This window comes from Oncorhynchus mykiss, chromosome 1 (genome assembly GCF_057628025.1).
Source record: "Oncorhynchus mykiss isolate SJ-2025 chromosome 1, ASM5762802v1, whole genome shotgun sequence".
In the NCBI taxonomy this organism is placed as follows: domain Eukaryota; kingdom Metazoa; phylum Chordata; class Actinopteri; order Salmoniformes; family Salmonidae; genus Oncorhynchus; species Oncorhynchus mykiss.
The window spans coordinates 20994984-21013974 of NC_143022.1; the positions used below are offsets into that span (position 1 = coordinate 20994984).

Sequence of the window (18991 nt, forward strand, 5' to 3'; positions counted from 1 at the left end):
TCCCCCGTCCCCGCAGGAGGTCTTTTACCTTTTGGTAGGTCGTCATTGTAAATAAGAATTTGTTCTTAACTGACTTGCCTAGTTAAAGGAAGGTTAAATAAAAATTAAAATAAATCAATTATACAGAAGTATTAGAAGATTCATGATGGTCATTGGCAATTGTTATGTAATTTCCTTCACCTCAATCACATTGAAGAGAGGTCTGAAAATCGACTCCTTAAAGAGATTGAACAGGATCTTAAGCACTTACACGTTTGTAGGATATTGTATGACTGCTTTTATCTTTTCTTAAATGTTAAAAAAAAACAATTGTAGGATGTAACATATCATACAAAGTAGTTTACTTTTTACAGAATTGTGCACAATTTTCGGGGAACCGTTTTGGCTCATGAGCGCTACTTTCAAAACTACTGGATGAAATTCTACAAAATGTCTGTAACATCACTTTAAGGGATGTGTGTGCCGTTGTACATGGGAGTTTTTCGAAGAGAAGAACATACAATGTTATATTTTTAAGCAGATTAAGTTTATTCAACAGTTAGAATATTTAGAGTATTGGCACCAATAGTTCAATAAATAAACATGTTCCTCTTTTTTTATGATTCTATCTAAATAAATAAACCATAACTTAAGCTCCAATAAATATACATTATCTATAATACAGATGCATTGCATCAACTTTACTGCAGTTGGTCAACGTAGTCCAACAATGCCAGAGCTGTAGGTTGTCGTTTGTCATTTCCCAAACATTCTCTTCTTATTTTGAGAGAGCATTCTAGGTAGGCCAAGAGAGGAAACAAAGGAATCCTTAGGGAATTTCAACCCATAGATATATTTTAACGCTGCGTAGTCTTAGTAAATTGTGATGGCAAATATAGGGGTTATGAAAATATATAATGACAAATACATATCATCAACATTAGGACAACAATTTGTTTTCTAGTTGCTCTTTTCTCTTAAATTGTCAACCATTTGAACAGGCAAAACTAAATTGCATGTCTTATTAGTCCTTAAAAAATGCATTATTTGATTGAGATGTCCTCAACAATGTAGAGCATTTGTAACATGCCAGAGATATGCTCATTTCTATACATGCAAGGTGGCATTAAAAGCCCGTTCATTTTAGTGCACAAACCTAGTAATGGTTCTCACTATATAGCATCATGTCACCTCAAGCTTGAAGAGCTCTAGGCATAATTATCCTCTCACTAGCAGCAGCTACAGCTAACCTGCATAGTGACTGTCTGTGTGCTGATTGTTCAGAGAGTGTGGAATCCTTTGGATTTTAAGCACATTTAGTCTTGAGGCTATTTTGGTCCCTGGCTGGGGAGGCCTGTTTTCTTGGGTTTAACGCCAGCATGGGCCTTTAATTACCTGTCTGCTCTAATTATTTGATTGGTCTTAACTTAAAGAGCGACTGCCTTTCAAAAGCAATGAACCCTTTTAAAATGGCCTATGTTGCATCGATATGAGTCAGAAACAGTTATTCTACTGCCAAAATTGACTGCAAAGTGTAAATAGGGTAATTTTGGTCATGAAGTCAGTCTCGTCTAAAACGGGTAAATGAAGGTTGAATTTTGATTTGACGATGTCCATTTGCCCACTAACATGGGGTGAACAGCTGTGGTGATTGCTCTCTGTCCAATATAATAGACAGTGAGACAGACCTGCCCAGCAGCTCCGACTGTGTTTACATACGGCAACACGTCAGACATCTTTTTAACTTGAGAAATAATGCACCAAACACACTTAGTTAAATTGCACAACTAAAATATCCTCGACAAAAACATCAAAATTAATTACAGATTCCTTGAGTTATCTCAGATACATTCTGGGGATTTGAAGAAGTAAAATAGGCGTTCCTGTCTACAGTCTCTCACGGGGGACAAACATCATCAAACAAATGCAGAATCAGTCAGAAAACACCGATTCACCACTGAACACTGAGAAAACACAGACTGAAATCTCATTGAGCAACAGAAAAACACACTTGCCAATCAGCGTGTTCAGTGGCTCTTGAAGAGATACTCCCACTGGCTTCAGACTATTCCATTTAAACCTAACTGTACCTCACACTACACTGTAGATGCTCAGGTAAAATCTATAATTTCGATACAGCACTCAGTCTATAATTATTTGTTTACAGTTTTCAAGAATGAGAGATATTTTCTGAACTCATGTCATTCGAGTACATTTTTTGGAATTGCTCTAGAACTTTTCGAAGGTGTGTTATTTTAATCTTATTACAAATATATTTGGCCACAATTAATCTAATGAATGATTTCCATTTGGTTTTCAGAAAATAACTGTGTTTGATGCAACACATATTAACACGTATTGCTGCTCAAACCTGTTCTGGTAACATGTGTGGTTAAAACCAATGGCTACTCCTTTACATCTCCAGTGTTCTAGTGACAAAAAAATAGTAATGCTGCATGGTGGCTTGTATTTCTCTCTCTTTCTCAGTGCTTTTGGCCAAGTCAGTTATAAAGGAGGTAAGTGGATTAAGGTAGTCTATTGCGGGTTTTGCGCAAATGGTATGGATTTGCAGAGGCTAATTCATGGTAAAACTAAAGCACAATCCCTCGCAGTCACATTTACAATGCAGCAGGCACCCATTTAATGCACCACTCTGTCTACATGATCAAACAAGACTGCATTGCTGTATTACCATTGAAGTTATATTTCATGAGCTCATAGTGATCTAGCTGTAGAAGGATAGGGATTTTTGATAGCACATTGTTTTTCTGCTGGATTGTTCTTTCTGGGAACTGGCTTATTTATACAGCTATAGCCATTCCATTTGATTAACAAGCTGTTGTCATTAAGCCTAAATCACCCATACCGTCTCTATATTTAGCATGCATAGAACAGGCTGTGGGCTAGCTCTTTTTTGTTGTTTTACCCTACAGCTTCATATGCCAATATAGGCCATTATTTATTACTAAAATATCTCCTTTTGGTCTGGTCCTAGTGATGAATACAGAGGAAGCTGTTGAAGAACATGTTCGTGTGTTTTTACATCGGATGTTGTCCATTATTGTTCAACATAAATGAGGTAGATTTTCAAAGTTACTGATGAAGGCTAAAAATGTCATGATTCAGTTCATTACCTGTGATATGAAGGAGTGCCTATACACATAATATGAAGTGAAGACTGCTATACATGTTTCTCCAAGCCTCTAGTCTTTCCTAGTACTGCTGTTGCTGCTCCATTGGACTTGCCTTCGTGATACCTCATGCGTTATCAATGGTGCAGATCAAGAAGTTGTGGAGAAGCACACTGTGGTAGCTTCATGTTGGTTTCATCCTTTTGTATACTGTACATGTCTTCCTTGGCATTCCCTATATTATTCTACTATTTTCCATGTACACACTTCTACACACTAATTCCTGAAAAAATAAACCAGGCCTCTTACAAGTGTAGTATAAGAACAGACTTGCAGTGTACAATGCACTAGTTATACCTTAGCTGGTCTTCTGTATTGGTAGTGGAGGCATTGCTACATAGTCCACAATCAAGAAACAAATCGTTACTTTAACTGTGATTGCCCCATGATGACAAATGTATAATCCCAGGACATACAATGTATAAACCAACAGAGAAATATCCCATGAAAGGCAAAGAAAGCTAAACAAACAAAATTAATGAACAGATGGTAGAATAGATGGTGGTTTCAAATGTCCGTATTCCCTGGCGTCATACTGTAGGGATCTATTCTTGTGTACTCCTGTTTTTTTTTTTGTAGCAGTAGTTGTTGCGTTTCCCATGTTCGATACAGTATCTGGAAAGCCAAAATGGTCACCATCTAGGTGTTATACACAACCGCACGCTAGAGCAGAAAACTCGTGGAGCGCCTGGTATCTGTTACTGTTGTCCAAGAAGGAAATGTCATCGTACTCCTTGGGCCGGCAACAGGGGCTCCTCTCCCTCTTTGAGATGCCTTTCCTCGTCCATTTTTCCAGTATGAGGTCGTAGTTGCGGCGGCTAGCATTACAGTTCCCGCTGCAGTACCTGAAGAGCAGCGTTTCGTCGCTGTAGTAGCCCAGACCCAGCTCACTGACAGTCACTTCCACCTCCCGCAGGGAACATGGCTTCGATGCTTTCTTAGCTCGTTTAGTCCTTTTGCTCTGCCGAGCCTCCTGCCTGGCCTCCTGCTGTGCCTTCTTCTCCACCAGAGTTCCGATCACCTTCTTCAGCTCCCCCTCTGTAAAGCTCTGGAACATGTGCATGACTGCAGAGAAGAGATGAAGAGATGGTGATATGCCAAAAGAATATTCAACCATAAGAACCGTACAATACATCTGTTGTAGCTACAGCATGGCTTGTGGTACAATGAAGACCTTTGAATGTCTGTGAAACCACAGTCTCAAACATTATGTCAGTTTGGAAAATAAAAATATAAAAGATATTCGGTTGTTGGTACAAGTTTTCAAATGATAGGAATGTGACAAGCTAACAGCTACATCACCTATACCTGTGACATTTACTGGAACATACAGTGTAATGCTAGCTTTAGACTTTCCTTGACCCATTTTGTAGAGATTCATTGCAAACAATTGAAACATTTGAATCCTTGATTAGACCTGCATGGATCATTGGCTTGGTGAAGAAGAAGTTCTTGGTGGCTTGGTGAACAATAATCATCATTGAGCTTGGGTTTATCGCCAGTCCAGCTGCTAGCTATGTACTTGACAGAGAAAGTAGACAATATTTTCTGCTGAGTCTATAGAAATAGAATGTCTCCTTTCAGATCATGTCAATTTGTCTGGTACACCTGTGGCTGAGTCTTCGTGTAAACGAGGTAGAGCAACTTTGTAAATATTGTTCCACATGTTAAACATCAGCACATTTACACATTAAATCAAATTTGATTAGTCTCATGCGCCGAATACAACAATGAAATGCTTACTTATAAGCCCCAAACCAACAATGCAGTTTAAAAAATATGAATAAGAACAAGAAATAAAAGTAACAAGTAGTTAAAGAGCAGCAATAGCAAGACTATATACAGGGGGAACCGGTACAGAGTCAATGTGCGGGGACACTACCGGTTAGTCGAGGTAATTGAGGTAATATGTACATGTGGGTAGAGTTACTAAAGTGACTATGCATAGATAATAACAGAGAGTGGCAGCGGTGTAAAAGAGAGGGGGTGGGGGGGGGGGGGGGGGGCAATGCAAGTAGTATAGGTAGCCTTTTGATTAGATGTTCAGGTGTCTTGTGGCTTGGGGGTAGAAGCTGTTTAGAAGCCTTTTGGACCTAGACTTGGTGCTCCGGTACCGCTTGCCGTACAATATCAGAGAGAACAGTCTATGACTTGGGTGGCTGGAGTCTATGACAATTTTTAGGGCCTTTCTCTGACACTGCCTGGTATAGAAGTCCTGGATGGCAGAAAGCTTAGCTCCAGTGATGTACTGGACTGTAAGCACTACAGTTGCCATACCGCCGGTGATGCAACCAGTCAGGATGCTCTCGATGGTGCAGCTGTAGAACCTTTTGAGGATCTGGGGACCCATGCCAAATCTTTTTAGTCTCCTGAGGGGGAATACGTTTTATCGTGCCCTCTTCACAACTGTTTTGGTCTGTTTGGACCATGTTAGTTTGTTGGTGATGAGGACACCAAAGAACTTGAAGCTCTCAACCTGCTCCATTAGGAGTCAATGAACTTCTTTCTCATGCCCAATGCATTTGAACATCTGATCCAGAACCTCATGCCATAGGGATTACCAAATACCAAATCAATTCTGTCAAAATATGAGGTAAAACTTTATAGAACCCTGAGAATTTACTTTTGTGTTCAATGGGCCTGTAGAGATCACATCATGTTTATGCGTTGACAGCATCAACGGTATAGACAAATAACACCTTTGTCCATACACATTGTCATACTCAAGGTTTATGCAAACAGAGGCATATGCACATCAATTAAAGGAGCATCTACAGTTTAAACAAAAAACGGTCACCTCTCCTCTATTTTGGTTAAGAGCTGAGGGATGGGGCAGGTGAAATGTAACCATTCTCAAATTCATAGACATAACTATGGATGGAAGGACTGACCACCCATGAGATCAATATTAGATTTAACCACGTTTTGAGGCTATACAGTGTTTGTTTAAAATTCATTTTTTTACAAACGATGGAGTCAAATATTTGTATATTTGGGGTTATGGTGCGATACGACAGTTGAACTAAGCTGATGAGGCATTTATAAGTTATATTCTTCAAGAATCAATGGGTATATATAATTAATTTAAAAGTCTAAAAATTGATGAAGCAATCGCAGGTTACCCCTTTAATTACATTTTCAGGTATTTACTTCACAAGATAATAAAAAATTATGCTCATCTGTCTGACAATTCTGTTCTACTATGCCCCTTAGGGTCTGTTCTAAAGATAGATAGAGCTGTAATTAACAGTTCATTCTATCCCCTCCAGGACACAACCTTTACTTAAAAGGCTTTTGAAACACCAGGGAGCTTGTTAAACACTAAACCCTACCAACTCAGACACTGTAATAGCCCTGCTTTCGCTTGCTGCACTGACTGATACTGTAATCAATAGTGGTCTTGAAGCAACAACCCTTCGTTGTTCTTTGCATTCACAAATTAAACTGAAAAAGGCCTTCCCAAAGTAATTTTTTCCAAAATGGTTTGCAATTCAGTTGTTTGTTTTGTGTGATCTTATTCAGATCTCCCCATGGCCTGGCAGTAGCATGACAGATTATGTGATTAGGCTAGGTGATTAGGCTAGCAGATCTTACTCTTGACCTCGCCTAGAAAATCTCTATTGGATGATCTGAATAATGGTCTGAGAGTCATACTCTGAGTCCGGGCCAGAAAAAGGACACCAGATAGACATTTCGGGCCAGTAAAAATGACTTTGGAGAAATTCCCCTCAGTCACGCTCTGTTTTGCAACCTACTTTGTGGTAGTTTGAAAATAGAATGCCCATCAGCGGATGAGAGATAACAAGAACCCTCAGTAATGCCCAGTCCAAAGCCAAAGGGACAGTGTGTAAAGATAGTGTCTTAACACAAGGCCAGGTGGCTCTTATTTATTTTTATTTATTTAACTAGGCATGTCGGTTAAGAACAAATTCTTATTGACAATGACGGCCTACCAAAAGGTAAAAAGCCTTCAGGAACGGGGGATGGGATTAAAAATCAAAATAAATAAAAATATAGGACAAAACACATATCATGACAAGAGAGACCTAAGACAACAACATAGCATGGCAGCAACACATGACAACACAGCATGGTAGCAACTGGGGTTGCACATTTTGGGGAATATTCAGAGGTGGAAACTTTCCGTGGGAATTAACGGGTATATGTGAATTAATGGGAATATATGGGAATTAACGGAAATATATGCAAATTAATATAAATATCATTTAAATATAGATTTTTTTTGGCATTGGATATACAGTTGAAGTCGGAAGTTTACATACACCTTATCCAAATACATTTAAACTCAGTTTTTCCCTGTCTTAGGTCAGTTAGGATCACCACTTTATTTTAAGAATGTGAAATGTTAGAATAATAGTAGAGAGACTGATTTATTTAAGCTTTTATTTCATCACATTCCCAGTGGGTCAGAAGTTTACAAACACTCAATTAGTATTTGGTAGCATTGCCTTTCAATTGTTTAACTTGGGTCAAACGTCTCAGGTAGCCTTCCACAAGCTTCCCACAATAAGTTGGGTGAATTCTGGCCCATTCCTCCCGACAGAGCTGGTGTAACCGAGTCAGGTTTGTAGGCCTCCGTGCTCGCACATGCTTTTCAGTTCTGCCCACAAATTGAGGTCACGGCTTTGTGATGGCCACTCCAATACCTTGACTTTGTCGTCCTTAAGCCATTTTTTTGCCACAACTTTGGAAGTATGCTTGGGGTCATTATCCATTTGGAATTGAGATGTTGCTTCAATATATCCACATAATTTTCCTTCCTCATGATGCCATTTATTTTGTGAAGTGTACCAGTCCCTCCTGCAGCAAAGCACCCCCACAACATGATGCTGCTACCCCCGTGCTTCACGGTTGGGATGGTGTTCTTCGGGTTACAAGCATCCCCCTTTTTCCTTCAAACATAACGATGGTCATTAGAGCCAAACAGTTCTATTTTTGTTTCACCAGACCAGAGGAAATTTCTCCAAAAAGTACAATCTTTGTCCCCATGTGCAGTTGCAAACTGTAGTCTGGCTTTTTTATGGCGGTTTTTGAGCAGTGCCTTCTTCCTTGCTGAACGGCCTTTCAGGTTATGTCGATATAGGACTAGTTTTACTGTGGATATATATACTTTTGTACCTGTTTCCTCCAGCATCTTTACAAGGTCCTTTGCTGTTGTTCTGGGATTGATTTGCACATTTCACACCAAATACGTTCATCTCTAGGAGACAGAACGCCTCTCCTTCCTAAGTGGTATGACGGCTGTGTGGTCCCATGGTGTTTATACTTGCGTACTATTGTTTGTATAGATGAACATGGTACCTTCAGGTGTTTGGAAATTGCTCCTAAGGATGAACCAGACTTGTGGAGGGCTACAGTTTTTTTCTGATGTTTTGGATGATTTCTTTTGATTTTCCCATGATGTCAAGCAAAGAGGCACTGAGTTGTTTGAAGGTAGGCCTTGAAATAAATCCACAGGTACACCTCCAATTGACTCAAATGATGTCAATTAGCCTGTCAGAAGCTTCTAAAGCCATGACATCATTTTCTGGAATGTTCAAAGCTGTTTAAAGGCACAGTCAACTTAGTGTATGTAAACTTCTGGCCCACTGGAATTGTGATACAGTGAATTATAAGTGAAATAATCTGTCTGTAAACAACTGTTGGAAAAATGACTTGTGTCATGCACAAAGAAGATGTCCTAACCGACTTGCCAAAACTAAAGTTTGATAACAAGAAATTTGTGGAGTAGTCGAAAAATTATTTTTAATTACTCCAACCTAAGTATGTCAACTTCCAACTTCAACTGTATTTACCATATCGTAGAGACAGAAACATAAACCTTTAACCTTATCATACGTAGATATAATTGCAAATGATTAAATCCTTCCAATAGAAAAAACGATTTTAAAAAACGATTTAGTTACAAATTTAACTTTTACTGTCACATTTACTGTCTTCAAACCCCCTGTCATAGATGAGCCAAGGTGCAGCGTGCATGTAATTCCACATATTTTAATAAAGTTAAACTTTCACAAAAAACACACTTAAACAGAAACCAAACGTGACGCAGCCGTGGCACACACAAACACACACAGAAAATAAATAATTACCCACAGCATTAGGTGGGAAAAAAGGCTGCCTAAGTATGATTCCCAATCAGAGACAAAGATAGACAGCTGCCTCTGATTGGGAACCACACTCGGCCAAAAACAAAGAAATAGAAAACATAGAATGCTCACCCAAATCAAACCCTGACCTAACCAAATAGAGAAATAAAATGTCTCTAAGGTCAGGGCGTGACACATGGGATGGTTTCATTGAACAACAAAAGAAAGGGAATATTGAGTGATCCCAATGACCCATCGCATCTCCCAAAACCGTTTTCAACATGTGTCTGTAAAATGATATTCCAGAAACTAAAGCTTTGGTTGTCTTCCTCTCAGGCTTCCATGTCTTCTCCCTGGACCTTCTCATTGTCCACCTCTTGAACATCAGACTCCGAAGCCTCATCTTCATTGTCACTTTCCAACCTTGTTGATGATGGCTCGTTGTCAGGTTCAAAAAGCCTCAAATTTGCCCTGATGGCCACTCATTTTTCAACCCTTGTATTGGTCAGCTTGTTGCGTGCTTTGGTGTGTGTGTTCCCTAACAAGGACCAGTTGCGCTCTGAGGCGGTTTATGTTGGTGTGATTTGGAGGATGGAGGCAACAGGGGAAAGTGCCTCAGATCCACAAAGTCCGTTCCACCAGGTGGCTGATGAGATATGTTGGCACAACTGCCAAATTGCATCTCCATCCCGAAGCCCTTGCTTGGAAGTGTACTTCGCCAGACTGGAAAGAACCTTGCCCTCATCCAGGCCAAGGTGGTGAGACACGGTAGTGATGACACCATAGGCCTTGTTGATCTCTGCACCAGACAGGAAGCTCTTGCCAGCATACTTGGTGTCCAACATGTACGCTGCGGCGTGTATGGGCTTCAGGCAGAAATCTTCACGCTTTTTGATTTATTTCAAAACTGCAATTTCCTCTGCTTGGAGCAACAGTGAAGTGGGCAGGGCAGTACTGATTTCTTCTCTTACATCTGCAAGCAGAGACTGAACATCAGACAGGATGGCATTGACTCCCTCAATCGTGCAATGGCTACTGCTATAGGTTTCAGGAGTTTCAGGCTGCTTACCACTCTCTCCCAAAATACATAATCCAGGAGGATCCTCTTGATGGGGGCTGTCCATATTGGCAGACTGTGATATGGCCATTTCTTGGAGAGACTCCTTCCCCTCCAGGAGACTGTCAAACTTGATGACAACACCACCCCAACGGGTGTTGCTGGGAAGCTTCAATGTGGTGCTCTTATTCTTCTCACTTTGCTTGGTGAGGTAGATTGCTGCTATAACTTGACATACCTTACCATTTCCATGGCTCTCTTGTAGAGTATATCCATTGTTTTCAGTGCCATGATGTCGTTGCGGAGCCAATGGGTGTGATGTGAGGGTAGGACTCCTCCACTTTAGACCAAGCAGCCTTCATGTTCGGCAGCATTGTCTGTCACCAGTGCAAATACCTTCTGTGGTCCATGGTCATGGAGATGATGTAGTTAATTAGCTTTATCTGTACAGGTAAACTAATAATGGCCCCCAAACAAAGACTGGTTGATAATTATCCAATTTACTGTTGACACATTTTAACACATGAAAAAGTGCACATAAAAAGTGTACATTCCCCTGACCGCTCTCCACCATAACGTTTTCTTTAGTGACCATTGAAATATGCAATCACATCAGAGCTTTAGCAAGGTTCAATCAGAACATCTAAACCAATCAGAACATCTGGACCAGAATGGTTGGTGACTGAAGATAATGGTTTTGCTTACATTCTGTCAAAATGTTGCTGATGCCATCTGTCGACCGCGCTTTGCGATGAGGTCCGATCAGGGAGGAAGAAGAGTTGGAGGAGGAGGAGGAGGTGGAGGTGGAGGCGGAGTCTGATGTCCGCGGTGAAGACCAGTCCCAGGAGAGGAAGTGATGCGGCGGCGTGGGAACCATGATTCTAGTGAGGAAGAAGGACAGTGCTGTACCACAAAGAGTCAAGGCGATGGTGGCACACTTCCATAACTTCATCTTAGAATGAGCATTGACACTCTGAAAGACAAGGAAACACAAGGGAAGAGGTTAGGGGGGACTGTTTTTACTGGAACACCCACAATGATGAAAGCACAGGAGTGACGGGACAAATACTTCATGCAATAAATGGCAAATACAGCTGCTTAGTTCCATAGTATCACACATGTACAGTGGGAATGGTCTCTTGATGGCACAGGCGCCTCCATTTCAACAGATCTCATTCTCAAAATGTTATCACAAGTGTTATTACCATCAACAAAATACTTTGTCCCTCTGCTCAGGCCATTCTGCAATGACTGTTTCACAGGTGTGGATTGTCAGATGTGCTAAGTGTGGATTTGCCTAGATACTCTATGTCAACACACCTGTGTTACTCAATTCCGGCAACCCATGCATGAAGTCTCTGAACGCATTTATTTATTGTTTTTATGTTTCAGTATATCAAAAGTGAGCAGAGAATAGCAGTCAGCGTACAGCTTGTGTAAACTCCCTCACAGAGCTTGCCCTTATTGTGAGCATGGATGGGATTCTCCTCTGGCATAGTGTCAAGCCCCAGATGAAAAGTCAATTACTTGCATGGTAGCCATCAGAGGTCTCTCATTCCACCACAAGATTGATCTCGTTCCAGTTGTAGTCTCCCATTTGCAGTACAGAGACTTGTCAGGTATGTCTGTGTTTGAAGAGACAGCTTTGAATTTACAGTGGTTCTCACGTAAGCCTGCCATGCTTTAGTTTACAGAAGATACTCATCGCGCAGCGTTGAGAGTCACAAGAAACACCTAAAATCTGTCATCTTGAAACTATCTTGAAATTGTTCCTTAAAAGATCTGAGCGATAATAATTTTCCACAATCTTCTAGTTTGCTTTGCTCGAGGGATTGACTACATAGTAATGGTTTAAACTGAACTATGCAGCAAGAGACTCTGTTTTATTACTTATAGTGTTTTATCGGCTTCACAGCTTGATTTAGGCTCCCATTGTTGTGGGATCTCTCAGTGATGCTTCTGTGTGTAATCAATACTGTCTCACCCACAGGAGGTGGGGATAACAGGCTCGTAGTAATGACTGGAGCAGAATGGTGTAAAAACACATGGTTTCCAGTTATTTGATGCCATTCCATTTGCTCCATTGTTATGAGCAGTTCTCCCCTCAGCAGCCTACTGTGGACTCTCACCATATTACTTATTATGTTCTGACATATTGTTTCTGAAGTCTCTTTTAAAGGCCCAGTGCAGTCAAAAACATGATTTTCCTGTGTTTTATAAACACTACCGTTCAAAAGTTTGGGGTCACTTGTTCTTGTTTCTGAAAGAAAATCAACATTTTTGTCTATTAAAATAACATCAAAATGATTCGAAATGCAGTGTAGACATTGTTAATATTGTAAATGACTATTGTAGCTAGAAAAGGCTGATTTCTTATGGAATATCTACATAGGCGTACAGAGGACCATTATCAGCAACCTTCACTCCTGTGATCCAATGGCACGATGTGTTAGCTAAGTTGATCATTTTAAAAGACTGACTGATCATGATATATTTTTTTTTGCAATGATGTTAGCACAGCTGAAAACAGTTGTGCTGATTAATGAAGCAATACAACTGGCCTTCTTTAGACTAGTTGAGTATCTAGAGCATCAGCATTTGTGGGTTCGATTACAGGCTCAAAACCAGGAACAAAGATCTTTCTTCTGAAACTCGTCAGTCTATTCCTGTTCTGAGAAATGAAGGCTATTCCATGCGATACATTGCCAAGAAACGGAAAATCTCGTAAAACACTGTACTACTCCCTTCACAGAACAGCGCAAACTGGCTCTAACCAGAGTAGAAAGAGGAGTGGGAGGTTCCGGTGCACAACTGAGCAAGAGGACAAGTACATTAGAGTGTCTTGTTTGAGAAACAGATGCCTCACATGTCCTCAACTGACAGCTTCATTAAATAGTATCTGCAAAACACCAGTCTTAACGTCAACAGTGAAGAGGCGACAGTATATTTCTACACTATGATGCTGGAATAATACTGAGAAATTGTAAAAAAAATTATGATAATGCCCTTTCAGTGTATGATCGGTTTGAAAAGACCTCTAGAAATGTCTGCCTGTTTCAGGGGGGTTGGACTTTTGGCCGGCCTGGTGACATCACAGTTAATAGACTAATAAGGAAGAGAATTCCAAACCTAAAATGTGAATAGTTTTCCTTATTTCAGTTTATGTCACAAAACAAGCAATGTATGTGTACAGCAGTAGAGGATGCTGAAAGAAGGATGGCTCATAGTAATGACTGGAATGGAGTGGATGGAATGGTATCAAACATGTGGCTTTCATATGTTTGATACCATTCCATTCACTCCATTCCAGCCATTACAATTCATTCCAGACATTATTATGATCCATCCTCCCCTCAGCAGCCTCCATTGGTGTAGAGCACATGTCAAACTCATTCCACTGAGGGTCGAGCGTCTGCGGGTTTTCGCTCCTTGCTTGTTCTTGATTAATGAATTAAGGTCACTGATTAGTAAGGAACTCTCACCTCGTTGTCTAGGTCTTAATTGAGAGGAAAAAACTAAAACCAGCAGACACTAGGCCCATGGAATGAGTTTGACACCCCTGGTGTAGTGTCATTGTACCATCTAACCTCTATGAAATATATTTTCAATAATCAAAACAATTGCATTTTCAGAAGTTTGTAGCTAGTGTACAGAACCAAAAGTAAAATACGCAAAAACTAAACTTAAAAACGGGACGCATAGAATTAACGCACATAGAACAGATCTACCACTTCTGAGACTTATTTTCATTGAGAATTACATATCTATAACTCGCATTTCTATGCGAATTTGGTCGGGTTGCCCAAAAAGTTACATATTGCAGCATTAATTGAAAACAATCACAGTAACATAATTAATTGTTACCAATTAATGATTTGATATTGAGATAAAAACGGCTGCATTGGGCCTTTAAGTGTTTGGTGTTGTGTTGCATGCCACCATACTGTGATGTGTCTGTCTTGAATTATAACCTGTTCGGCTTTAGCCAAATAACATAAGCCAATATGTGCACAACAGAAAGCATTTGAAAACACCACTACTGTTCAGCAAGGCATATATTTCACTATAGGCCTACTGCTAATCACATGGCCATGAATCTCAGCACTAATTTTCATACCTGGACTTGGACTCTATCTAATTGTCAGTGTGGACAGCAGAGGAGGCTGGTGGGAGGAGCTGTAAAAGGATGGGTTCATTGTAATGACTGGAATAGAATAAATGGAATTGAGTCAAACATGCGGTTTCCATATTCATGTGTTTGGTACTGTTCCATTTATTCCATTCCAGCCATTACAATGAGCCCGTCTTCCTATAGTTCCCACCAGCCTCCTCTTGTGGACAGTAGACGTGAAGCTAAGCAGAACAATCCTGTTCCAGACACCAAAGACCCTTGACCTTTTCACTACTTTATGTTTGTCTGCTCACGCACCGGTATTTGTAATTGTTTTCCCATGCAAATACATGTATGTTATTGTACCACATTTTACTTTCCACGTTCATTCCCACACTTTACCATTAACAGTATCAGTTGATTCAGATCCCTCCCATGTTTGAAATCTGTTTTTGTTTGTGCGGGGCGGGGAAGATGGTGGGGCGCAAAACATTTCTCCAGATCAGGAAATGGTAAACTGACAGTGGCTGAGGACATATCCAGATCAGCTCTGTCAAAGTGCTTTGCCAGACTGGGGGTGAGTGTGTTGGCCACTGTAGGGCCTTCATTAGAGCCTGTGTTTCTGTCCCTCTCTGTAGAGTGGCCGACTAGGAGGGAAAACATGGTTGGAAGTAAAAAGATCTGCTTTACAGTTTCTGGCAATACTCACCGGTTGTTTGCCTTTTACTCAGAGACACTATCAACTGGCATCGACAAACGTCTTTGAAAAGTCACTAATAGTCACTAAAGTCACTATTAAAACATTCCCCAACCAGAAACCGTGGATTGATGGCAGCATTCGCGCAGAACTGAAAGCGCAAACCACTGCTTTTAATCAGGGCAAGGTGAACGGAAACATGACCGAATACAAACAGTGTAGCTGTTCCCTCCACAAGGCAATCTGTCATGACTTCCTCCGAAATCGGGTCCTCTCCTTGTTTGGGCGGCACTCGGTGTCGCTGGTCTTCTAGCCATCGTTGAGCCACTTTTAATTTTCCATTTGTTTTGTCTTGTTTTTCCACTCACCTGGTTTCAATTCCCTTATTTACTTGTTGTGTATTTAACCCTCTGTTCCCCCCATGTCTTTGTGTGAGACTGTTTATTGTAGTGCTGTGCATGTTCGCCATGAGCGCACAACGGGTTATTTTTGTGCCTATTTTTGTGCCTATTTTTTTGTGCCTTGTTGTTCTGGATGCCTTGGTTTTGCTTAATAAATATCTGCTTATTACCCAGTTCTGCTCTCCTGCGCCTGACTTCTCTGCCACCAATTACGCACCCCGTTACACAATCAAATAAGCTAAGCGTCAGTATAGAGACAAAGTAGAGTCGCAATTCAACGGCTCAGACACGAGAGGTATGTGGTAGGGTCTACAGTCAATCCCGGACTACAAAAGAAAAACCAGCCCCGTCGCGGGCCACGACGTCTTGCTCCCAGACAAACTAAACAACTTCGTTGCTCGCTTTGAGGACAATACAGGCCACTGACACGGCCCGCTACCAAAACCTGCGGGCTCTCCTTCACTGCAGCCAACGTGAGTAAAACATTTAAACGTGTTAACCCTCACAAGGCTGCAGGCCCAGACGGCATCCCCAGCTGCGTCCTCAGAGCATGCGCAGACCAGCTGGCTGGTGTGTTTACGGAAGTATTAAATTAATCCCTATCCCAGTCTGCTGTTCCCACTTGCTTCAAGAGGGCCACCATTGTTCCTGCACTCACTTCCGTCATCATGAAGTGCTTTGAGAGACTAGTCAAGGACCATGTCCCTTTCACCGTACCTGACACCCTAGACCCACTCCAATTTTCTTACCGCCCCAATAGGTCCACAGACGACGCAATCACACTGCACACTGCCCTAACCCATCTGGACAAGAGGAATACCTATGTAAGAATGCTGTTCATTGACTACAGCTCAGCATTTAACACCATAGTACCCTCCAAACTTGTCATTAAGCTCGGGACCCGGTCTCGACCCTGCCCTGTGCAACTGGCCGCTGGACTTCCTGACGGGCCGCCCCCAGGTGGTGAGGGTATGTAACAACATCTCCACCACGCTGATCCTCAACACTGGGGCCCCACACGGGTCCCTTCTCAGCCCTCTCCTGTACTCCCTGTTCACCCATGACTGTGTGGCCATGCACGCCTCCAACTCAATCATCAAGTTTGCAGATGACACTACAGTGGTAGGCTTGATTACCAACAACGACGAGACGGCCTACAGGGAGGAGGTGAGGGCACTCGGAGTGTGGTGTCAGGACAATAACCTCACACTCAATGTCAACAAAACAAAGGAGATGATCGTGGACTTCAGGAAACAGCAGAGGGAGCAGCTCCCTATCCACATCGACGGGCCAGTAGTGGAGAGGGTGGAAAGTTAAGTTCCTGGGCGTACACATTACAGACAAACTGAAATGGTCCACCCACATAGAAAGCGTGGTGAAGAAGACGCAGCAGCGCCTCTTAGACCTCAGGAGGCTGAAGAAATTTGGCTTGTCACCAAAAACATACAAACTTTTACAGATGCACAATCGAGAGCATCCTGTCGGGCTATATCACCGCCTGGCACGGCAACTGCTCCACCCACAACCGTAAGACTACCTGCCCTCCAGGACACCTACTCTACCCAATGTCACAGGAAGGCCAAAAAGATCATCAAGGACAACAACCACCCGAATCACTGCCTGTTCACCCCGCTATCATCCAGAAGGCGAGGTCGGTACAGGTGCATCAAAGCGGGGACCGAGAGACTGAAAAACAGCTTCTATCTCAAGGCCATCAGACTGTTAAACAGCCATCGCTAACATTGAGTGGCTGCTGCCAACATACTCACTCAACTCCAGCCACTTTAATAATGGAAAAATGGACGTAAGAAATGTATCACTCGCCACTTTAAACAATGCCACTTTATATAATGTTTACATACCCTACATTACTCATCTCATATGTATAGACTGTACTCTATACCATCTACTGCATCTTGCCTATGCCATTCGGCCATCAGTCACTCATATTTTTATGTACATATTCTTATTCATTCCTTTACACTTGTGTGTATAAGGTAGTTGTTGTGAAATTGTTAGGTTAGATTACTTGTTAGATATTACTGCATGGCCAGAACTAGAAGCACAAGCATTTCGCTACACTCGCATTAACATCTGCTAACCATGTGTATGTGACAAATAATATTTGATTTGATTTAATGGTTTACTGTCTTGTAAATAGAAGCATCCTGTTTTGGAGTGTTTTTTTGGTAGTCAGATACTAACAGTCCCATAGATCATCTCCTGAGGACTTACACAGCACGCTCTAAAGGATTACTCACTAATATGTAAAGCACTTGGCAATGCTGCATGCATTGTAACTGGCACATAGGGAAAGGTGTGCGCTCATAGAAAACAGGCATTCAAACAACATAACGTGTTCCTATTCATTTTCATCCATACCACACTATTATATTGTAGGCCTACTATATTCACAATGCCATGGTCTGATCTCCCTATTTGAGCAGTAGGCATGTCAATTTCCAGTAGAAACGTGATTCATTGAGATGGTATTATTTTGTTATTACATTACATTATAGCCACAGCTTTCTTTTGAAGTTGCTCATGGTTTTGTGTCTCTGTACAGCACTGACACACAGGAAATGGTGTGGTAAAGCTAGCTAGACATCATAGCCAGAGTACCAGTCTCTTTAGCTAACATTCCACTTGCCACTCCCTGTCATTGACAAATGTCAATTTGCCATTGCCTTGACTTTGGCAATAGCAAGGAGTGGCCAGGAGTGGAATGTTAGCTAAAAAGACTGGTACCCGGGCTAAACTAGTCATATCCTCTGTTATAACGGCACAATAGAGTCATAACCTCCATATTGGACATGACCTACAGGTCTCAGTGGGAGAAAGGGTATAAATCCAGATACTGAATCACATCAGCTTTTGTGCAGCATAAGTGCAGTGGTGTCAGCTATTCTGAGTGGTGCTAGTAGTTAGGAAGAGAGCTAATGGTGTACTTGCCTAAATCTGAGACACTGAATGTGTCTTCTTCTAATTTGAAGTGCCTGATGCTTTTTACTGCATTGAAGCTTGCAGCCCGTCTGTTTTATGTCATTCACTACCATGCATTCTAAATCCAGCATGTACACGGTCGTTCACATGCGTTACACCCCATTTTGTTTGATTTGTGCTTTAGCCTGACATGCTGACAACATTGCTCACGTCGCGTGCGTGAGCGTTGCGAAGTAAATATACACATACATGTTATTTAAACATTGCGCGCGCCTACGAGGTTCTGCATGTCCAGGCACTAAAATAGAAGTTGGTTCTATTTGTGGCACTCAGCGCACTGCAAGTCCTGCTTCTCCTATCTCCTCATTGGTTTTTTTAGGAGCATATACCCATGTGCCAACTCCTAATTTGTTTTTAGGAGCATATACCTACGTGGGTGATTAAAAAATTAACTGAGATCCACACTCAGTTCATCTTTGTCGTTGCCAACTGCCATATAAAG

General features: G+C 41.5%; 1 protein-coding gene across 1 annotated transcript in view; it reads right to left on the reverse strand.

Annotated features, from left to right (window-relative positions):
• Positions 1-508: 508 nt before the first annotated feature.
• Positions 509-18991, reverse strand: part of LOC110503352 (uncharacterized) — a 38981-nt gene continuing 20498 nt past the window's right edge. The window contains exons 2-3 of the mRNA XM_021581734.3: positions 11043-11310; positions 509-4235 (exon numbers count right to left, since the gene is read on the reverse strand). Of these exons, the coding sequence (XP_021437409.1) occupies positions 3817-4235; positions 11043-11289 (666 nt within the window). The 5' untranslated portion in view covers positions 11290-11310 and the 3' untranslated portion in view covers positions 509-3816. The remainder of the gene's footprint in view (positions 4236-11042; positions 11311-18991) is intronic.